This window comes from Convolutriloba macropyga, chromosome 15, assembly GCF_964194025.1.
Source record: "Convolutriloba macropyga chromosome 15, txConMacr16.3, whole genome shotgun sequence".
NCBI classification, from domain to species: domain Eukaryota; kingdom Metazoa; phylum Xenacoelomorpha; order Acoela; family Convolutidae; genus Convolutriloba; species Convolutriloba macropyga.
In genome coordinates, this window is record NC_134482.1 from 4,109,232 (window position 1) to 4,134,515 (window position 25,284).

A 25,284-nucleotide genomic window follows, 5' to 3' on the forward strand; every position below is an offset into this window, starting at 1 on the left:
AATTCAATTAACCATTTTTGATTTTGTCCTGAATGAAAACAATTTTTGAATGCACCTTCGTTGCTATTTAATGATATTATGTGTTCGGAAACGAAGAACTTCTTCGGCTTAATTTTGTACTCGTTTTCACTCTCTGCTTAGCTTATATATTCTTGTACCTTTCAGCAGCTTTTAGACATTCACAATTACATTAGTTTTTACTGATTTTTCACTGTTTGCTTTAAGATTCTGCTTCAATGTTAAGATTCCGTGAAACTTTTCTAAACCGTTTTTGCTAATTTAAGTTTTACCAGAATTTCATTAATGACGTTTTAGCTTCCAGCATTCTAGCTATCATTCATTGCAGTGTTATTAGAAGATATCCAGCTCAGTGGTATTTCCAACGAAACGCACTTCAATCCCCTCATTGTTTTTCATATTCAGACAGCTCAATTGCATTTCTGATAGTGATTCCTTTGCGAAATTTTTCGTCGTTTGGACCGAACATTGTGTAACTAATAAACCGAAAAAACAGAAAATGTCTCAAGTTTAAACCCAGCACACTGAAGATTTCCTTCTTTCAAATATGGAAAAATTTTTAGTTTTCTTTTAATTCATTTGACTAGCAAAAATCCTGTTTCACAACACGTACTTTGATGTAGTGCAGTATTAAAAAATTTGAATAAGTTGTGCTTTTTCAGTCTGAAGTCGTCTTTAGTGTAGAAGTATGTCTAAAACTATTTGCGAAGTTAGTCAAGGGCTTCTTTTCATTTCAAGAAAAAAAGAGTTTTTTTAATTTTTCAACGGCATGGTGAAAAATGAGAATCTATACATTTTTGTAAATATGAAAAATGGTCTTTTCACTGTTTTTCAATCGTTAGCATGTTGATCACACTTTTTTCACACACATTGTTGTTCACACACAATTTTCTCTTTTAGCAATAGCGTTGATTTGAAAATCAGTTAATTTGATTTGATTGCCGTGCGAGAGTTCCTAGTTTGAAAAACACTTGCTTTAATTGAGCAATTGGTGCTCACTGTTTTGCTCAGAAGATACCAAATAAATGGTTCTTCGAGAAATGACTGATTTTTGTTTATTACTATCAGTAAGAGCAAGTCAGTTATTAAAGCAGTTAGAAAACTATTTTGGTGCCATGTAGATAAATAGGTCCTTTATTTCAAGATAATATTTTTCAATGTGTCTAATATAGTTTCATTTTTATTGCAAACTTTTAATGGGAAAAACATAGAACTTCGAAAAAAAAACGTTCCGTTTCCTAAGCTCAGTTTTCAACGCAAGAAATTGTCGGTATGCTAAGTTTGTTTCGTATGTTTGCGTCGAAACGGTAAAAATTATCGGTATGTTTATCCTGGGACGTGAGAAATCTTTCATGTGTTTGAATTCCCAGATTGGGTATGTTCAGTTTTAAAAGTAGAAAATTATGTTATGTTTTGTGTTATGTTTGATGCGAAACGGATAAAAAAAACAATGGATGGGTTTCTTTGGTTTAGTCTGTAGTCAAATGTTATAATAGCTATCTAGTCATATGGCTGTCAACTGCTCCTCTTCGAGACTATTTTTGAGAAAAAAAGTGTATATTGATTGAATTTCTTCTTCAGCTTTTCTCGGCAGCTAGCTGAACAAATAATACTTTTTGTTGGTTTCTCAAGTTAAAGTCACTAAAAATGTGGAAAATTCATTGAATTTGAGTTCCTCGAATCAAACTCACGGAGCCTAGGTGTGACCAAAGGAAATAAAGAAAAAATCCTTTCTGAAACCGAACATGTGGACCCGTTCTTACGTTTGACCAAACACCAAACCTACGAAACGGATTCTGACGAACGTACAAAACCAAACCTACCAAAGATTACCTTGTGCTAAAAACAGATCATACCAGCCAAACCAACATACAGAATAATTCTGTCGTGAAAAACTGAACAATCTAAAGATGTCCTACGTTTGGAACTCGCCATCGAATAAAAGAAACCGAATATACCCAATATTTTTTTACGTGTTATTTTGAACGCACCGAAGACTTCGCACGTTTAACTACCTAAAACTTGGACGATTGCCTTCGTTTCTAACCTAATATGGTGACGATATCAAAAAAACGTAAAGGTTTTCGTTGTTTATGTCTAATTCAAAGTCAACATAACGAAAATGTTCTAACGTTTAAAACTGAGTATTTCTGGATCAGGGAAGCGATTGAAATAATGCCTAACTCAGGATTCCCATTCCTCCACTTACTCTGCATAGTATCAATCCGGCTCGAGGTGTCACCGCCATTCAACGGAAAAATATATAAGATATGGTGAATGTAAAAAATTTTGCAAGATAAGCGGAAAATGCGGTAAAATTAATAAATCGGGCAGTGAAAGCGGTGAAAAAAAAATTTTATCGCCTGGTAGCGGTGAAATTACATAATTTCACCGCTGAATTTAGCGGTTAAATTACCTAATTCTACCGCTCAACTTAGTGGTGAAATAGCATAATCTCACGGCTTAGAAATCGCTGTAAATTCTTTTTTATCCAACGAAGTTAGGATACATTTATTAAAAGACGCACGCAAAATTTAGCCAAGATTAATCATATATCTAGAAGCTTTTTTTAAGCGGTGAATTTATGTAATTTCACTGCTAGAGAAAGAGTTGAACTTATGAAAAAAAATACCACATTTCAGCGCTAAAAAGTGTAATTTCACTGTTAATCTTGCAAAAATTCAATGCGCATGTTTTACAGAAAGTAGAGTGAATTTGATTTAAATTCAAACCAAATATTCAAGAATTGAGTGAGAGGTGGCGCAGGGAAAGAAGACGTACAGGAGGTAAGAGGTTCAAATCCGTATAAGGGCGGTAATTTGTAGTAGTTAGTCAAATGTGGTGAATTTTGTAAGTTCACCGCTTAATGTAGCGGTGAAATTACATAATTTCACCGCATTTCAACTCAAAATTTATGTTCAAAATTTGCGGTGAGAAAAAAACTTTTCACTGCTTATCTTACATAGTTTCCCGATTTTTCACCGATCCGGGAAGTTTTTTTTCAAAAATATTTAATGTGATCCCAGGATGAAATCCGCGACCCAAGACAGGTATTGGCCAGACCGACCATACCCAAAACAGGCATTGGCCAGACCGACAATACCCAAAGATAGGTATTGGCAAGATCGAGCAGAATTTGGCCACCATTGGCCAGACTGAACAGACTTTGGACACCATTGGCCAGACTGACCAGACATTGTCCAGACCATTGGGTAGACCGAACAGACCTTAGGCCAGACCGTTGTCCAGACCATCGGCCAGACCGTTGTCCAGACCAATGGCCAGACCGAACAGACCCTAGGCCAGACCATTGTCCAGACCGTAGGCCAGACCATCCGTCAGACCATTGTCAAGATTAGTGGCCAGGCCGAACAGACCTTAGGCCAGAAAATTGTCCAGACCGTAGGCCAGGCCATCCGCCAGACCGTTGTCAAGATTAATGGCCAGACCGAACAGACCTTAGGCCAGACTATTGTCCATACCGTAGGCCAGACCATCCACCAGACCGTTGTCCAGACCATTGTCCAGACCGTAGGCCAGACCATCCGTCAGACCATTGTCAAGATTAGTGGCCAGACCGAACAGACCCTAGGCCAGACCATTGTCCAGACCATCCGTCAGACCATTGTCAAGATTAGTGGCCAGGCCGAACAGACCTTAGGCCAGAAAATTGTCCAGACCGTAGGCCAGGTCATCCGCCAGACCGTTGTCAAGATTAATGGCCAGACCGAACAGACCTTAGGCCAGACTATTGTCCATACCGTAGGACAGACCATCCACCAGACCGTTGTCCAGACCATTGGCCAGACCGAACAGATCCTCGGCCAGACTAATAGCCAGACTAATAGCCAGACTCGTTTAAACGTGTATAAGCACCCAATAAATTTTATAATTTATTCATTTCATTTTTTTGAATGACAAATGAATATGAGATTTTAAAAAGAAATTATTGAAAAAAAACGTCGATTTAAACACAAATGCAAATTTCAAAAGAAGGTTAATGAAGTATTCTAATCATCTAGAAGTAGATGTCGTTTACCATTTATGGGCTGCTATTTTGAAAAACAGTCAATACATCACGCATTTATACAATTTGACTCTTATTTGGCTGGACCTCTAGGCCTTGAAATTAGGTATTGGCCAGACCGAACAGACCGAAATATGGGTATTGGCTAGACCGAACAGACAGAAATATGGGTATTAGCCAGACCGAACAGACCGAAATATGGGTATTGGCCAGACCGAACAGACCAAAATATGGGTATTGGCCAGACCGAACCGACCGAAATTTGGGTATTGGCCAGACTGAACAGACCGAAATATGGGTATTGGCCAGACCGAACCGACCGAAATTTGGGTATTGGCCAGACTGAACAGGTCGAAGTTTGGAAATTGGCCAGACCGAACATACCGAAATATGGGTATTGGCCAGACCGAACAGACTGAAATATGGGTATTCGCCAGACCGAACAGACTAAAATTGCCATTGGCCAGACGGAAGGCGCGACCCAAATTTTTTCCAGATCATTGTGGACGATCGCACTGGACCCCCCTGTCCGCGACCCAAGTCGGTCTGGCCAATACCTGTCTTGGGTCGCGGACTTCATCCTGGGATACGTTGCAATCTGTTAGACTGGTTGGAATATTTGGTAGAACTAATGTTTGTGATACAACTTTTTTCAGTTCACTGTTGTCAATACCAATATGAGTCGTACACATTGGAGGCGAAGGAGAAGGGAGTAGCACTGGGAGACTACATCTCTCATCTGACAGACTACTCTGTGGAACAGAAAAGTCTTAATTACATTTGGGTATGTTAACTGCAGAATTAACCTAGTCTTTAACTAGGGTCCTCGACCGTGTAATTTAATTCAATTTCTACCCCCCCACCTATTATTAAAAAGATCTTTTCATAAATTCCAGGTCTCGGCTAGGGTGCAGTCCTATTTTGAGATAATCTTGGCATAGGAAGGTAAAACATTGTTAGGTAGCCAGAAAGTAAATTATATCTAAATAATTCGTTCAAAAACAGTAGCAACAGTGGAGTGTTCAACAACTGTGAGAGAGTAGTACACAAGTTTTGATTTCTCTTGTTACGCACCTTATCTAAAAATAAAAATCGTAGCTTTTAACAAAATACGTTCCACCTTTCTAAGACTTTGTTGAACCCTTAGTGTTTACGTAAAAAAGAGTTCAAAGTATCAGGTCCTATCCCAGGTTTTGGTCCAGACCCAAATTGAGCTATGATCAGACTATCCAGACTGAAATGACCTCTGATCAGATTTTCCAGACCGAAGTAACCTCTGATCAGACCAAAATGATCACTGATCAGACTTTCCAGACCAAAATGTCCGCTGATCAGATCAAACCCCGACCTTTGTCCAGAATATAGATCATACCGCTTATGATCATACCCAAATTCAGACCATTGTCCAGACTATAAACAGACTATGATCAGACTTTCCAGACCAAAGTGACCGCTTTTCAGACCAAACCCAGACCTTTGTCCAGACTATAGTGCGCTTTATTAGACCCAAATTCAGACCGTTGTCCAGACTATGATCAGACCATCCGGACCAAACTGACCTCTGATCAGACCGAACCCAGACCATGGTCCAGGCTATAAGACTATGATCAGACCTTCCAGACCGAATTGACCTCTGATAAGACCAAACCCAGACCATGGTCCAGACTATAAAGACTATGATCAGACCTTCCAGACCGAATTGACCTCTGATCAGACCAAAATCAGACCATGGTCCAGACTATTGTGAGCTCGAACCGCTTTCCAGACCCTGTAATTTCGGTCTGGGAACACAGGGGTGTGCGCTCGATTTGGTCTGATCATAGCTCAAATTGGGTCTGAACCAAAACCTGGGATGCAATGAAGTTTATACCTCATTAGATACAAACTGTAATAAAAATAAAACTCTTTGCATGACAAATATGAAAAAATTTTCGTGACATAAAATAAAACGGGTTGTGCAGCAGTTTTATAGATGGTGTTTAGAAAAAATGGAATATCATCTCACACAAACTGAATTTTTATCTTCGAAACTTCCGAGATCTCAAATAATGCATTAGATATGTTTCATGAAATGAACTGCACTTGTACTAAACAAAAAATTTGCCAAAAGATAGAAAAGACCAACAGCTATGTAAATTGGCATCAATTTTCAAGATGTCATATCAATTGCAAAGTTGAAGTTCCTTTCGTTTACGTTCAACCCAATTTATTTCTAAAAAACAAACTTTATAAGCCAACTGAAGACCCTAAACTCAAAAATTTAAAATTTTAAGCTATAATCGTTTCAATTAAAATTCTCAAATAGATGTTTAAAATTCGCATCATTGAGTTTTATCCCACATGGATTCGGAATTAAGAATAAATTTTTGGGACGAGCTGTCCTTTTATATTTCGGAGGAGCTAGCCATCTATTGTATTCGTTGGTAGTGACAGATGTGATAAGAATATGACTCTTGTATTATTAGTAACATATTACGAAATTAGTAACATGTTACGAAAGTGACCCCTGATCAGACTATCACAGACGGAAATGACCTCTGATCATACTTGTGCGCTCCAACCAAAACCCAGACCCTATGGTTTTGGTCTGGGAACACACCAACGTGTGCGTTGGACTTGATATGATCAGAGGTCACTTCCGGATTGCACCTCAACCTGGGTAATCATGTTTTCGTATTTTAAGGCACGCGACAACTCTTCAGCATGTGTCAATGTGATCCACAGAGTCGGATTCGGACCACCCTCAAAATTGCGAATGGGTGGAGATGCCATATTGGACAGACCATTTGTGATAGTCACACCTGACTGGGAATTAGTCCAGATACACGAGTTGAAGATGATGCATGTTTATCTGACTTTTGATTGGTTCAAAAGAAACTATATTTGCAAAGACCACCCGGGAGAGTGTAGAAGAAATAGTTCAGTAGATGTTAGTGACTCGGATAGTTCTAATTGAAAACCGACCCTTAGATCTCAATATTAATAGTTAAAATTAATTAACTAGTTAGAACTAATCCTTGAATTTGTAAAATAAATAGTTTAATAAGTATTAAAAGTTACAAGAATTGTTTAAATTATGCCTTAAAACTGTAATTCTTCAATTTTAAGTGAGAGAAATAAATACAATATACACAAGGCAAGGATAGTGTCAAATTTGTTATATGCTCAACCCACCGATTTTTTTTTAGCAGAAGGCGATCCAAAATCAATACATTTTACGTTCAAACCTCGAACTATTTATATCTCTTTCAAAGTTTTTTCATCTGGAAATTCGTAAAATTTACTAATCTCATATTGGTGCTAGTCGCAATTCGGTTTAGATGATGATTTTTTAGAAAAAAGAATCAGAACATAATCCCTAGGAAATGAAATTCAAAAAATAATCACAAACCATTGCAAATTCTTAATGTTTTAAGCGAGTAGCACGGCTGCAAAAAGATGCCTGTAACATAAAGGAACACGTTGGATAATGTCTTGCAATCGATGCGATCTCTGCAATAATTTTTTTTTTAAAAAAAATGTCTGTGTGGTCATTTGAAGTAATGTAATGCCGAAAATAATTGAAAAAAGTTTTCAACACACAACAAGGTATACTTGAACTCAAATTTGTAGATTTTGATCTTTCAGTTTTTTTAACCTTTAATTACGAAAAGAAGGTGATGTTTTTTGCGTCTTAGTTTCTGAAAAAATCTCTTTTTGCAATTGACATAACTTAGTGGATATCCAATTCAATAAAAAGCTGATATTGATTACAATTTTCGAAAGAATTTGAGTCCAAGTTTGATGCAAATAAGATAATAGTAAAATAAGTTAAATGTAATTAGATTGCAGCACCAAAACAAAAAAGCCGCATAAAATGAACGCTTTTTTTACCTATGCTATCAAAAGTTAAAATTAATACTTTTCGATTTTTATGAACTCTTTTTTCTTGAGTCTTCTTTGGTACATATTCCCCATCAGCCTCAACTATTAAACTGAAATGATCTTGAGATCTGACAAACAGGCTAAAAGTCTTGCATCTTGTCACGAACACTTCCCAAATCGACTATTTGTGTGTGGAAGGTAGTCAACAGTTTTGCCTTTGTTCTAGTCACTGAATCAAAACTTGGCACACTTTTAAAACTTTTGAAAAACATAATAAAACATGGTATATCTTGCCTTGATCTTGAAATGACACTTATGAACTTGTAAGATATTTGCATGGATATCAAAAAACAAGATTTTGGCAAGATAACCAAGATAGATTAAAAGTGACATGGAAAGATATGCTTTTCTGTAAAAAAAACATTAAAAATTCCATCAAGATTCACTATGAAATGTTGGTATTACAAGTTGTTGACACGATATTTCAAGTTTTGCGAGAGATGCCAAGATCTAACCCTAACCCTAACCCTAACCCTAACCCTAGGATTTAAACTAATATTAAAAAGAAATAATAATGATATAGCTCTATATAGAGTTAATGCTGATCCTGGCCGGTTGGCTAATGATATTAATATAGATATTAGAGATATATCATGGTGTCTGCCCAGTATTGCTCCTAGTAATGACAATAGAATTATTGTGCAAAGGGGTTTAACTAAAAAGAATAATGTAGACTTTAGCTATTATGAAAGATACAGATTTTATAAGAATGTACCCAAAGCTATTAACTTCTTGTTTGATCTAGGTATGGAAAGTGGTATGGAAAGACCGCAATATATAATAGTTGGTTTTGAAAATAATAATGTTAATGAACAAACTCATGATGCAAGTACATTTGATATAATGAATGTTACTGAATGTTATTGTAAGATTGGTAGTGAGTTTTATCCCGAGGACAGAATGAATATTAATTATGGCGCTAATAATTATAATGAGGCTTTTAAAGAGATTGTTAGCTTTAATAAAGAATATAATGAGTTACCACATAATATAAAGCAATATATAAATCATAGAACATTCAAAAGTAATTATAGAATATATGTACTCGATACTAGATATCAAAGTGATCATATAGGTCCACAACCAATACAACTTAATTTTACATTTAGTGCTGCAGTTGCCGATGTTATATGTCATGCATTAGTATTAACTAGAAAGGTTATTAGTGTAAATAGTGATGGTAATAAGATGATTGATATAGTTTCCTAAGGAAACTAATGACCGAAGGTCTATAGTCTCGTAGTTATATCTAATAGTATAGTTAAAGTATACTTATATCTAACAGTATAGTTATATTTTTAGAAAAAACTCTAGTTATTATCTCAATCAAACTGTTTCCTACTAGTCTTAACAAAACCTTTAGCATAAATAGTATCTAGTTTCTTTTTATTCTCTAGAGTTAGACCTCTAGCTTCAAGTTTAGTCTTGGGCTTTGGCTTAGTCTTGGGTTTAGGTTTAGTCTTAGTCCTAAAAAAAGGGATTATACTTTTTAACTTCCATTATTTTTTATATATAGAAATGAGCCTTTTAGAGAATATATTTGATTTTAGAGAATATAATGGAAGTTATATTTTTAGAAAATACTCTAGTTATTATCTCAATCAAACTGTTTCCTACTAGTCTTAACAAAACCTTTAGCATAAATAGTATCTAGTTTCTTTTTATTCTCTAGAGTTAGACCTCTAGCTTCAAGTTTAGTCTTGGGCTTTGGCTTAGTCTTGGGTTTAGGTTTAGTCTTAGTCCTAAAAAAAGGGATTATACTTTTTAACTTCCATTATTTTTTATATATAGAAATGAGCCTTTTAGAGAATATATTTGATTTTAGAGAATATAATGGAAGTTATATTTTTAGAAAATACTCTAGTTATTATCTCAATCAAACTGTTTCCTACTAGTCTTAACAAAACCTTTAGCATAAATAGTATCTAGTTTCTTTTTATTCTCTAGAGTTAGACCTCTAGCTTCAAGTTTAGTCTTGGGCTTTGGCTTAGTCTTGGGTTTAGGTTTAGTCTTAGTCCTAAAAAAAGGGATTATACTTTTTAATTTCCATTATTTTTTATATATAGAAATGAGCCTTTTAGAGAATTTTAAAACTAATTCATATTGTGTTGGTGGTAGACATTATAGTGGTTCCAATAACATACGAGGTTTTATTACGTCAAAAGGTACTAAAACGTTAAAAGGTAATTGTGTTAAGTGTCAGAGAAATAGGTCAATGACTTTCATTGATGCAACAATAGAAGCAGAGGGATTGAAAGATTTCTTTAAAAGTGTTGGTAGAGCTACAGTTAACTTTGGAAAGAAAGTTGCTAATAATCCAGTAGGAGCATTAGAAATGGCAAGTAAATTAGGAAGTGCAGCTGCACCTAGAAACCCTAGAGCTGCTTTATCAGCCACACCTGATTTAATTAAATTTGCAACTACTGGTGAAGGTATAAAGCTAGTACAAAATGGAAGAGGTTTATACTTAGGTACAAAGAAAAGATAATTTAGTTATGGCTAAGGCTAAGACTATAGTTTCAGTTAAAACTCTATATATATCTATGAATTTTAATACTAATATTATTATTACTAAAAACATTGTTATTACTCAGCACTAATAGCTTTTATCTAAAAAAACACTTAATTCATTTTTCTTGTTTTTCTTATATTCTTCATATACCTTGACTAATTTTTTATAATCATCGTTATCTATTTTATTAGCTTTCTTTGATTTAGTATATAGTTTATTAAACTTGTCGCTAAACTGTTTACCTAAAATATACTTTTGTGAAAACTTCATAATTTTGTTTCTTATTTTAGTATTAATTGTTTTCGATAATGAACCAAAAACAGTAACTGTAGCAAAACCTGTTGGTATAGAAGAATTTAATCCTATACCTGTTAATGCAACTGATGTTGTTGTTGCCGTTGTTGCAATTGATGATAATAGTATTTGTGTTGTCTCAGCTACGTTAATATAATTTTTATATCTACTTAACTTCTTATTATTGTTATTAGTTTCAGTTTCATAATAATTTCTAATATCTTTTATAATGTTAATATTATTATTAAGTTTATTATTGGCTTGAATCTTTTCATTTATTAATCGTTCTGATACTGAAGACAGATCTGGATATAGTAATTTCTCTCTCGGTGCTGTTGGATTGGTCATTGCTTTGTTTATTTTCTTTATTAAAAATTCTTTGTTTTTTCGTTATATCTTCTCGTTTAAAACCATAATGCATCTCAAGTCTTGCTTTCACTTTATTATCAACTAAAGCACTTTGTAAAAGTATAGCAATTGTTTATTGTACTATAACCCCTCCAGGAGATTTATTGTTTTCTTTCATTTCTTTTAGACCGTTAGTAAACATATCATCTAAATGATTTAGTAATGTTTTGATTAAACCTATTATTAAAAAATTCTTGTTTTAATTGATTGCCGCTGATACTATACTTGATTATAGTATCAGCGGCAATTTTATTACAAAAGTTAACAGTATTTGTGACTTCATTTGCTGATTCAATAAAGTCATTAATAAGTTCATCCTTAACTCTTGTTTCATTTAGTTGTAATGTTTTAGTTGTGACTTTATCAAATTCACCTTTTCTTAGCTCAGTTATGTTTTTACTTAAAACGTCTATTTTATTTTTAGAAGATGATAAGTTATTGTCACAATACTCTTTATTAACAACATCTTTCATCTATTGGAGGATTAACATTTGTAATTTTATAGGCATCCTCATATCAATAACATACGAGGTTTTATTACGTCAAAAGGTACTAAAACGTTAAAGGGTAATTGTGTTAAGTGTAAGAGAAATAGATCAATGACTGTCATTGATGCAACAATAGAAGCAGAGGGATTGAAAGATTTCATTAAAAGTGTTGGTAGAGCTACAGTTAACTTTGGAAAGAAAGTTGCTAATAATTCAGTAAGAGCATTAGAAATGGCAAGTAAATTAGGAAGTGCAGCTGCACCTAGAAACCCTAGAGCTGCTTTATCAGCCACAATTGATTTAATTAAATTTGCAACTACTGGTGAAGGTATAAAGCTAGTACAAAATGGAAGAGGTTTAAACTTAGGTACAAAGAAAAGATAATTTAGTTATGGCTAAGGCTAAGACTATAGTTTCAGTTAAAACTCTATATATATCTATGAATTTTAATACTAATATTATTATTACTAAAAACATTGTTATTACTCAGCACTAATAGCTTTAATCTAAAAAAAACACTTAATTTATTTTTCGTGTTTTTCTTATATTCTTCATATACCTTGACTAATTCTTTATAATCATCGTTATCTATTTTATTAGCTTTCATTGATTTAGTATATAGTTTATTAAACTTGTCGCTAAACTGTTTACCTAAAATATACTTTTGTGAAAACTTCATAATTTTGTTTCTTATTTTAGTATTAATTGTTTTCGATAATGAACCAAAAACAGTAACTGTAGCAAAAGCTGTTGGTATAGAATAAATTAATCCTATACCTGTTAATGCAACTGATGTTGTTGTTACCGTTGTTGCAATTGATGATAATAGTATTTGTGTTATCTCAGCTACGTTAATATAATTTTTATATCTATTTAACTTCTTATTATTGTTATTAGTTTCAGTTTCATAAAAATTTCTAATATCTTTTATAATGTTAATATTATTATTAAGTTCATTATTGGCTTGAATCTTTTCATTTATTAATCGTTCTGATACTGAAGACAGATCTGGATATAGTAATTTCTCTCTCGGTTCTGTTGGATTGGTCATTGCTTTGTTTATTTTCTTTAGTAAAAATTCTTTGTTTTTTCGTTATATCTTCTCGTTTAAAACCATAATGCATCTCAAGTCTTGCTTTCACTTTATTATCAACTAACGCACTTTGTAAAAGTATAGCAATTATTTATTGTACTATAATACCTCCAGGAGATTTATTGTATTCTTTCATTTCTTTTAGACCTTTAGTAAACATATCATCTAAATGATTTAGTAATGTTTTGATTAAACTTATTATTAAAAAATTCTTGTTTTAATTGATTGCCGCTGATACTATACATGATTATAGTATCAGCGGCAATTTTATTACAAAAGTTAACAGTATTTGTGACTTCATTTGCTGATTCAATAAACTCATTAATAAGTTCATCCTTAACTCTTGTTTCATTTAGTTGTAATGTTTTAGTTGTGACTTTATCAAATTCACCTTTTCTTAGCTCAGTTATGTTTTTACTCAAAATGTCTATTTTATTATTACAAGATAATAAGTTATTGTCACAATACTCTTTATTAACAACATCTTTCATCTATTGGAGGATTAACATTTGTAATTTTATAGGCATCCTTCATATCAATATTAACATTATGTTCTAGGAATAACCCACGAGCCTTACTTAGTGTTTGGTTGTTTGTTGATCCGTGAAGGGGGTCCCCGATGCCCCTTGATGCTTAGCCTGATTGAATCTGTTTCTTGTCATTATTTATATTAAGAAATATATTTAATAATTCTAAAACTTTATTATTAGATTCAAAGTCAAGCTCGGATTTTAATAATTCATGTTCGTAATCTTTACCTTCTATTATCTCTCCATTATTTTCTTCTACCTTTTTTGTTAGTGGTTGTGTGTTCAAAACTTCATTAACTTTAGATAGTTCTCTATTCCAATTAGAAGTGTAACCTTTAGAAAAGATATTACGTTTATCTGCATTTCTAACAAAATCACCAACTTTAAGTTTTGGTGTTGCTTTAGTATATTTAATCTGCGAAGGCGCTCCGCCCTTGGTTCCCCAAGCAGTTTCACTGATATAGTATTTAACTTTACCAAGATTATTAGAAGCATCAACTGGTGTCATATTAATTGTTGAATGAATGTTATTGTCATTTGTTATGACTGCATCGTTTAATATATTTACCCAATTACCATCACCATTGATGAACATTGAGTCATTAATTTAATGTAATAATGTTCTTTTGAATCTTTCTATAAACACAGCCTTTAAATCACTATAAGTAGAATTTAGTTTTGTTTCAAGTTCTTTAAGTAAAGATTTAAGTGTTTTATTGTAAAACTCGCTAACCCTATCTACCCATAACTTTTCTGTTTTTCGATGTTCACCTAATACTATTTTAAAGCCATTAGTAATAGATAAACCAGATTTAATCTTTAATGGAATAGCTCATGCATATTTTTTGAATATATCTATAACTGTTAATATAAAATTGTAATTATTATTGTATTTACTTAGAGATGACTTATCAATTATATCAGCTGACCATGTTTCATCTTTACATAATGGTATCATTCTTTCTCTTCTAAACTTTGTTATTTGGGGACTGAAGACTACTTTAGCTAGGACTTGTTGTTTTTGTTGTTTTTCCACCATTGTTTATTTACCGTAATTAAAAACAAAATTATATAGTTGCTCTTGATTAAAAATATTCATAGACAATAGTTGCTGAGATATACCTAGCATTTCATCATATAATCCATCATGACCAGCTTTTGTTTCGAGTATTAATAATTCTAGTCTTTCTACTAAATCATTTACATGACGGGTTCCCTGATTATATGGGTTACGGTTGCTATTTAAACCCCTGCCAAATACATTATCTTTTACCCCCATTATAGGTTTTATTGTTGAATGTCTAGCAATTTTCTTATCCCCTTTTCCTACATCATATCTAATATCCTTTAAAAACTTTTCAATTTTGATTTTATCTTGCTCGATATCATCATATATTACATTTGATTTAGTAAGAAAGTCAGTAAATCCTTCTGAGAATTCATATAAATTATCCTTAACTAAAAACGCACCCTGCTCTAGGGTTATATCAACATCATTCTTTTTACATCTTCTAGTAGTCAAATCTACAAGATTTATTTTTAATGAGGATTAGTTTGATCCCCATTTAATGAAGAATATTGGCTGTCTTTGCATCAACAAAAACTGGTGATATATCTTGAGTTTCCTTTATGGTCCCCTTTAACGTTTCATTAATCTTGGAAGTGTTTTCACCGATCTGTGAAGCGGTCTCAACGATGTGAAAACCAGCTTGCTAGATCATCTTAGTTTGCTTATCTAACTCCTGATTTTGCCAATCTAATGCCCTTAATGTTCGTTCACTCCAGGCTAGATTCTCTTCATTGTTTGCAATTAGTGTTTTAGTTAAAGGATCAAATAACTCTTCTATTTCACCATAATACTCTTGTTGTTTTAATTTATCTTCTAATCTGTTTCTTCTGTTTTGTTTTTCTAGATTATTTAATTCTATAAGTGTTTCTAGTTTAGTCAATTTTTATAATTATAATAAATCATTATATAGTGTAATTGCAGCAAGGACTAACTTTCTATCATCATTAATGGTTAGCTCTTTAATACTTTTTATCATCGGAGCTGATTCCCAGATTGAGGATTCTAATGATTCTTTAGTTACATCTAACCCTAATTTTATTAATAGTTATATTGGAGTAGTATTAATCTTTTTTATTAAATCACTTTTGAATAGATATAAATTCTCATTATGAGGATAGCTTTGAATGTTATTTACATAAAATCTTTTATCATCAAATGTATTTAGACTAATCGTACTTGTTTTTGTTGTTGTCATGTTATCACCAACTTTTTGTATTCTACATTCATCTACCGTTCTCTCTGTGTTATACATTAGTGCATTATAATATTCTTCGTGTTCAGCATTGTTACAATTCTTTATTCCTTTCTCTTTAGTATTCTTAGGATAGCCTTTGAAACTGTATGTCTTTGGTGACAGGGCTATAAACTCTTCTATAACTTTACTACCTAATTCATGTTTGAATTTATCTGGAACTTTATTTTTAGTTTTGATTGGTGGATCTAAATTACTTAAGTCCATATGTTCATTGTCAACATTACCTTCAGAACTCACTTTGAAGGATATGTAGGGGAATCATACACATTCTTCCATATAGTGAATTGTTCATTAATTTCCTTACATCCTTTTCTGCTTCAGTTTTAGCTGTTGCTCTTTTATTATTATTGTTCTGTATATAATCTCTACATATACAATCTTGTTTAAATTTCATTACTCTATGTATTTTTGTTACATTTACTCCCATCTTAACATAAAACTTTAACATCCAATAATGAACCATGTATTCTGTTTTGTTGTTTTGGTCTAATGTTAATTTCTCTGTTTTTGTTTTACTTTTCTCTCTTTCTCGGTATCCCAATACATTATCATTTATCTTTCTCTTATTGGGCATTAGTGCTAGTTGCTCTGTTCTATCTTTACAATTGATAGTATAATTAATATCACAAACTATATAGTAACCATGATCACTATTATCTGGAGTATTTAATATGTAATCTAGAGATGTTGTAGTAAACTTGAAATCCTTATAAGGTAGCTTTTGCATCATTGCATAGTCGTATAGGCTATTCGCGTCTTTGCACCAGATCTGCGAAGCAGGTTCCCTGATTGACATTTTGCCATTACCATTATTAATATATCTATCACCCATTATACCACATATACTTCCCCTCTCTGCTTCAACGAAATCATCTAGCACTTGCTTATCTTGTAATGTATCCAATGTAACACCACCTGGCATTAACTAACAATCAAAACTATAACCCGGGAGACTAACGTAATGTAATAGCTTGAGACCAAATTCTTTCATACTTAATTTGACATATTCATTCATGCAGTAGTCTAATATTTCCACATCATTCTGTAAATACTCTATAGTTGTATCTTTACCAGTTTTATGACTGTTGTCTTTATTAAAGCTATAGACTTCTTCTTGTTTTCGTAATTTATTAGATAGAGAGGATTTGAAGTTTTCTTTATTTAGAATACCTAAAACTTCTTGGTAGGTGTCTAAACCAAAGTATTCATATGGATATAATGTTTTAGTTTTACACCCATATATCTTTGCAATTTGATATCTAGGCATAGCTAAGAAGTTATAACTATCTAAGAATTTGAGACAACCAATGCTAAACTTCTTAGACTTACCAGCGGCTAGTGGTATATTATCTACTTTTCTTTTATGATTATTCTGCTTAAAGAGTTCACTGTAAAGTAGGTTGAAATCATAGCCAGAGCCATTGCGGAATATTACAGGAATGAAGTTTTTTTGTTTATACCTCAGATTACATTTTTTACATGCTGGTCCTCTATATTTACCAGTTTCATGACAATGATCTCTTACTTTATTAATACATGTTTTACTGCAGATATGACAAGTGTTATCAGTTTCATGATGCAATTTATCTTCTTCATTGAATATCATTTGTTTGTTGCGCTTGAAGTTATTCTCAGTTTCTATTTCTAATAGATCGTTAGCAAATCTTTTGATACAATCAAGACCGAAGTAGTATTTGAAATTACCCTGCCAGATGTAACCCACACTTATACCCAAATATTAATATTGTACAATTTCTGTATTCTGATTATAACAGCAAAGTCATCTTCATCTCGTTGTCGTGCTTCAATTAGATTATTTACATATTTACTCCCGCGTGTTGCGTGCTCCGTAGCAGGATGTAGCCAAGCAGTAATAGTTAGTTGCAAGCAGCTGTATTTATAACTACGTATTTTTAATATCGATTTAGAATTTTGAGATATTATTGACACTAAAACTAAAGGGTCTTCGACCTTGGTTCACCAACCCGACGACAATATCTACACCAGAATTAAGTTTGAATGTAAACAACGTCATGAAGAATTTAGAAGTAAAGTAGCTCTAACTACTCATTCATATAGTCACAATCGCATGTATCTAGAAAACACAGAAGACTTTGATATAAACTCAAGTCAGAACATGAGAGAATTTTATATTGCGGATAAAGAAGGGAATTTCATTGAAGATATAGACGAAGCAATTAATTACTCATTAGAGGAAATTAAAAACTGTTATCAATTAGCGAAGCCGTTTCACGGATTTTGAAAAGTTAAGAGTTTTAAATACAAAGTCACGGCCGATTGTGAGTACAAGAAGAGAACCAAAGAAGAAGTTAAAATTACAAAAATATTCTTCAACACCGACTGTATTATTAATAAGGCTATATATGATTACAGTGATTTCAAACAATGGCTAGATTTCGAAAAAGAAATATATGAAGGTTATGGCTACGACTTCGAATTTCTTGGATTGAGAAGTATTCAGATAAATATTGAACCAACTAAAGCATCTATTGGTAGTTACATAGATTTACGCCCGATCTCAAAAACTCTAAATCGATATTAAATATACGTAGTTATAAATACAGCTGCTTGCAACTAACTATTACTGCTTGGCTACATCCTGCTACGGAGCAGGCAACACGCGGGAGTAAATATGTAAATAATCTAATTGAAGCACGACAAAGAGATGAAGATGACTTTGCTGTTATAATCAGAATACAGAAATTGTACAATATTAATATTTGGGTATGAGTGTGGGTTACATCTGGCAGGGTAATTTCAAATACTACTTCGGTCTTGATTGTACAAAAAGATTTGCTAACGATCTATTAGAAATAGAAACTGAGAATAATTTCAAGCGCAACAAACAAATGATATTCAATGAAAAAGATAAATTGCATCATGAAACTGATAACACTTGTCATATCTGCAGTAAAACATGTATTAAAAAAGTAAGAGATCATTGTCATGAAACTGGTAAATATAGAGGACCAGCATGTAAAAAATGTAATCTGAGGTATAAACAAAAAAACTTCATTCCTGTAATATTCCACAATTGCTCTGGCTATGATTTCAACCTCCTTTACAGTGAACTCTTTAAGCAGAATAATCATAAAAGAAAAGTAGATAATATACCACTTTCCGCTGGTAATTCTAAGAAGTTTAGCATTGGTTGTCTCAAATTCTTAGATAGTTATAACTTCTTAGCTATGCCTAGATATCAAATTGCAAAGATATATGGGTGTAAAACTAAAACATTATATCCATATGAATACTTTGATTTAGACACCTACCAAGAAGTTTTAGGTATTCTAAATAAAGGAAACTTCAAATCCTCTCTATCTAATAAATTACGAAAACAAGAAGAAGTCTATAGCTTTAATAAAGACAACAGTCATAAAACTGGTAAAGATCTAACTATAGAGTATTTACAGAATGATGTGGAAATATTAGACTACTGCATGAATGAATATGTCAAATTAAGTATGAAAGAATTTGGACTCAAGCTATTACATTACGTTAGTCTCCCGGGTTATAGTTTTGATTGTTAGTTAATGCCAGGTGGTGCTACATTGGATACATTACAAGATAAGCAAGTGCTAGATGATTTCGTTGAAGCAAAGAGGGGAAGTATATGTGGTATAATGGGTGATAGATATATTAATAATGGTAATGGCAAAATGTCAATCAGGGAACCTGCTTCGCAGATCTGGTGCATAGACGCGAATAGCCTATACGACTATGCAATGATGCAAAAGCTACCTTATAAGGACTTCAAGTTTTCTACAACATCTCTAGATTACATATTAAATACTCCAGATTATAGTGATCATGGTTACTATATAGTTTGTGATATTGATTATACTATCAATTGTAAAGATAGAACAGATTAACTAGCACTAATGCCCAATAAGAGAAAGATAAATGATAATGAATTGGGATACAGAGAAAGAGAGAAAAGTAAAATAAAAACAGAGAAATTAACATTAGCCCAAAACAACAAAACAGAATACATGGTTCATTATAGGATGTTAAAGTTCTATGTTAAGATGGGAGTAAAAGTAACAAAAATACATAGAGTAATGAAATTTAAACAAGATTGTATATGTAGAGATTATATACAGATCAATAATAATAAAAGAGCAACAGCTAAAACTGAAGCAGAAAAGGATGTAAGGAAATTAATGAACAATTCACTATATGGAAGAATGTGTATGATTCCCCTACATATCCTTCAAAATGAGTTCTGAAGGTAATGTTGACAATGAACATATGGACTTAAGTAATTTAGATCCACCAATCAAAACTAAGAATAAAGTTCCAGATAAATTCAAACATGAATTAGGTAGTAAAGTTATAGAAGAGTTTATAGCCCTGTCACCAAAGACATACAGTTTCAAAGGCTATCCTAAGAATACAAAAGAGAAAGGAATAAAGAATTGTAACAATGCTAAACACGAAGAATATTATAATGCACTAATGTATAACACATAGAGAACGGTAGATGAATGTAGAATACAAAAAGTTGGTGATAACATGACAACAACAAAAACAAGTAAGATTAGTCTAAATACATTTGATGATAAAAGATTTTATGTAAATAACATTAAAAGCTATCCTCATAATGAGAATCTATATCTATTCAAAAGTGATTCAATGAAAAAGATTAATACTACTCCAATATATCTATTAAAAAAATTAGGGTTAGATGTAACTAAAGAATCATTAGAATCCTTAATCTGGGAACCAGCTCCGATGATAAAAAGTATTAAAGAGCTAACCATTAATGATGATAGAAAGTTAGTCCTTGCTGCAATTACACTATATAATGATTTATTATAATTATAAAATTTGACTAAACTAGAAACAGTTATAGAATTAAATAATCTAGAAAAACAAAACAGAAGAAATAGATTAGAAGATAAATGAAAACAACAAGAGTTTTATGGTGAAATAGAAGAGTTATTTGATCCTTTAACTAAAACACTAATTGCAAACAATGAAGAGAATCTAGCCTGGAGTGAACGAACATTAAGGGCATTAGATTGGCAAAATCAGGAGTTAGATAAGCAAACTAAGATGATCTAGCAAGCTGGTTTTCGCATCGTTGAGACCGCTTCACAGATCGGTGAAAAAACTTCCAAGATTAATGAAACGTTAAAGGGGACCATAAAGGAAACTCAAGATATATCACCAGTTTTTGTTGATGCAAAGACAGCCAATATTCTTCATTAAATGGGGATCAAACTAATCCTCAAAAAAAATAAATCTTGTAGATTTGCCTGCTAGAAGATATAAAAAGAATGATGTTGATATAACCCTAGAGCAGGGTACATTTTTAGTTAAGGATAATATATATGAATTCTCAGAAGGATTTACTGACTTTCTTACTAAATCAAATGTAATATATGAAGATATCGAGCAAGATAAAAACAAAATTGAAAAGTTTTTAAAGGATATTAGATATGATGTAGGAAAAGGGGATAAGAAAAGTGCTAGACATTCACAATAAAACGTATAATGGGCGTAAAAGATGATGTATTTGGCAGGGGTTTAATTAGCAACCGTAACCCAAATAATCAGGGTACTCGTCATGTAAATGATTTAGTAGAAAGACTAGAATTATTAATACTCGAAACAAAAGCTGGTCATGGTGGATTATATGATGAAAAGCTAGATATATCTCAGCAACTATTACCTATGAATATTTTTAATCAAGAGCAACTATATAATTTTGTTATTAATTATGGTAAATAAAGAATGGTGGAAAAACAACAACAACAACAAGTCCTAGCTAAAGTAGTCTTCAGTCCCCAAATAACAAAGTTTAGAAGAGAAAGAATGATACCATTATGTAAAGATGAAACATGGTCAGCTGATATAATTGATAAGTCATCTCTAAGTAAATACAATAATAATTACAATTTTATAATAACAGTTATAGATATATTCACAAAATATGCATGGGCTATTCCATTAAAGATTAAATCTGGTTTATCTATAACTAATGGCTTTAAAATAGTATTAGGTGAACATCGAAAACCAGAAAAGTTATGGGTAGATAGGGGTAGCGAGATTTACAATAAAACAGTTAAATCTTTACTTAAAGAATTTGAAACAAAACTATATTCTACTTATAGTGATTTAAAGGCTGTGTTTATAGAGAGATTCAATAGAACATTATTACATTAAATTAATAAACCAATGTTCATCAATGGTGATGGTAATTGGGTAAATATATTAAACGATGCATTCATAACAAATGACAATAACATTCATTCAACAATTAATATGACACCAGTTGATGCTTCTAATAATCTTGGTAAAGTTAAATACTATATCAGTGAAACTGCTTGGGGAACCAAGGGCGGAGCGCCATCGCAGATTAAATATACCAAAGCAACACCAAAACTTAAAGTTGGTGATTTTGTTAGAAATGCAGATAAACGTAATACCTTTTCTAAAGGTTACACTTCTAATTGGAATAGAGAACTATTTAAAGTTAATGAAGTTTTGAACACACAACCACTAACATAAAAGATAGAAGAAAATAATGGAGAAATAATAGAAGGTAAAAATTACGAACATGAATTATTAAAATCCGAGCTTGACTTTGAATCTAAAAATAAAGTTTTAGAATCATTAAGTATATTTCTTAATATAAATAATGAAAAGAAACAGATTCAATCAGGCTAAGCATCAAGGGGCATCGGGGACCCGCTTCACGGATCAACAAACAACCTAACGCTAAGTAAGGCTCGTGGGTTATTCCTAGAAGAAAATGTTAATATTGATATGAAGGATGCCTATAAAATTACAAGTGTTCATCCTCCAATAGATGAAAGAAGTTGTTAATAAAGAGTATTGTGACAATAACTTATTATCTTCTAATAATAAAATAGACATTTTAGGTAAAAACATAACTGAGCTAAGAAAAGGTGAATTTGATATAGTCACAACTAAAACATTACAACTAAATGAAACAAGAGTTAAGGATGAACTTATTAATGAGTTTATTGAATCAGCAAATGAAGTCACAAATACTGTTAGCTTTTGTAATAAAATTGCCGCTGATACTATAATCAAGTATAGTATCAGCGGCAATCAATTAAAACAAGAATTTTTTAATAATAGGTTTAATCAAAACATTACTAAATCATTTAGATGATATGCTTACTAACGGTCTAAAAGAAATGAAAGAAAACAATAAATCTCCTGGAGGTGTTATAGTACAATAAATAATTGCTAAACTTTTACAAAGTGCGTTAGTTGATAATAAAGTGAAAGCAAGACTTGAGATGCATTATGGTTTTAAACGAGAAGAAATAACAAAAGAAAAACAAAGATTTTTTACTAAAAAAAAATAAACAAAGCAATGACCAATCCAACAGCACCGAGAGAGAAATTACTATATCCAGATCTGTCATCAGTATCAGAACGATTAATAAATGAAAAGATTCAAGCCAATAATAAACTTAATAATAAACTTAATAAACTTAATAATAACTTATTAATAAACTTAATAATTTAAGTGTTTTTTTAGATTAAAGCTATTAGTGCTGAGTAATAACAATGTTTTTAGTAATAATAATATTAGTATTAAAATTTATAGATATATATAGAGTTTTAACTGAAACTATAGTCTTAGCCTTAGCCATAACTAAATTATCTTTTCTTTGTACCTAAGTATAAACTTCTTCCATTTTGTACTAGCTTTATACCTTCACCAGTAGTTGCAAATTTAATTAAATTAGGTGTGGCTGATAAAGCAGCTTTAGGGTTTCTAGGTGCAGCTGCACTTCCTAATTTACTTGCCATTTCTAATGCTCTTACTGGATTATTAGCAACTTTCTTTCCAAAGTTAAATGTAGCTCTACCAACACTTTTAAAGAAATCTTTCAATCTCTCTGCTTCTATTGTTGCATCAATGACAGTCATTGACTTATTTCTCTTACACTTAACACAATTGCCCTTTAACGTTTTAGTACCTTTTGACATAATAAAACCTCGTATGTTATTGGTACCACTATAATGTCTACCACCAACACAATATGAATTAGTTTTAAAGTTCTCTAAAAGACTCATTTCTATATATAAAAAATAATGGAAGTTAAAAAGTATAATCCCTTTGTTTTTAAGACTAAGACTAAACCTAAACCCAAGAATAAGCCAAAGCCCAAGACTAAACTTGAAGCTACAGGTCTAACTCTAGAGAATAAAAAGAAACTAGATACTATTTATGCTAAAAGTTTTGTTAAGACTAGTAGGAAACAGTTTGATTGAGATAATAACTAGAGTATTTTCTATAAATATAACTATACTATTAGATATAAGTATACTTTAACTATACTATTAGATATAACTACGAGACTATAGACCTTCGGTCATTAGTTTCCTTAGGAAACTATATCAATCATATTGTTACCATCACTATTTACACTAATAACCTTTCTAGTTAATACTAATGCATGACATATAACATCGGCAACTGCAGCACTAAATTTAAAATTAAGATCACTTTAATATCTAGTATCGAACACATATTTTCTATAATTACTTTTGAATGTTCTATGATTTATATATGGTTTTATATTATGTGGTAACCCATCATAATCTTTATTAAAGCTAACAATCTCTTTCAAAGCCTCATTATAAGTATTAGCGCCATAATTAATTTTCATTCTGTCCCCGGGATAAAACTCACTACCAATCTTACAATAACATTCAGTAACATTCATTTTATCAAATGTACTTGCATCATGAGTTTGTTCGTTAACATTATTATTTTCAAAACCAACTATTATATATTGCGGTCTTTCCATACAACTTTCCATACCTAGATCAAACAAGAAGTTAGTAGCTTTGGGTACATTCTTATAAAATCTCTATCTTTTATATTAGCTAAAGTCTACATTATTCTTTTTAGTTAAACCCCTTTGCACAATAATTCTATTGTCATTACTAGGAGCAATACTGGGCAGACACCATGATATATCTCTAATATCTATATTAACATCATTAGCCAACCAGCCAGGATCAGCATTAACTCTATATAGAGCAATATCATTATTATTTCTTTTTAATATTAGTTTAAGTCCTAAACCATATATAATCTTTTCTAAATCATTTACAAAACCAAATAGATCACTCGTCTTAACCATCATATACATATGACCTCGTTCTGCAGCAATATGGTCACCTTTAAATTGACTATGTCTATTACCTTGTTTTCTAACAAAACCACTCTCATATTCATCATCAGTACTAGTTAATAACTTATACAACAATAGATTAGGATGGCAATGAGCTATATATTCAACCGTCCTACCACCATTAGTTTCAAGTTTAACTGAACTAAACAATGCCATCATACCATGATTAACTAATCCAATATTACTATTATTAGCAAATACACCACCGGCATCATCTGATACAAAAAACTCTATCTCTAGATACGAATCATTCAAATTTAAATGATTCTCTTCTCTATTGAGAATGATATTAATAATAGTATTAACCGTATTCATTGTTGCTAGATCATTAGGTTTATATTTTATAATCTTACTTTTGTGTATATCATCATTATAACCAAAAATTGTATTTCAAATTAAAGTTCATTTTTATCAGATAAAAGAATGACAGACAATTTAATCCTGAGGGAATTAC

At 31.9% G+C, this 25,284-nt stretch overlaps 1 protein-coding gene across 1 annotated transcript; it reads left to right on the plus strand.

Moving 5' to 3' along the window:
- The first annotated feature begins 4,676 nt into the window (after positions 1-4,676).
- LOC142354555 (uncharacterized) lies at positions 4,677-7,002 on the plus strand. Its single transcript, XM_075406878.1, has 2 exons — positions 4,677-4,829; positions 6,729-7,002. Exons 1-2 carry the CDS (start codon positions 4,677-4,679, stop codon positions 6,999-7,001), a joined length of 426 nt encoding a protein of 141 aa, XP_075262993.1. The 3' UTR covers position 7,002.
- Positions 7,003-25,284: the final 18,282 nt, after the last annotated feature.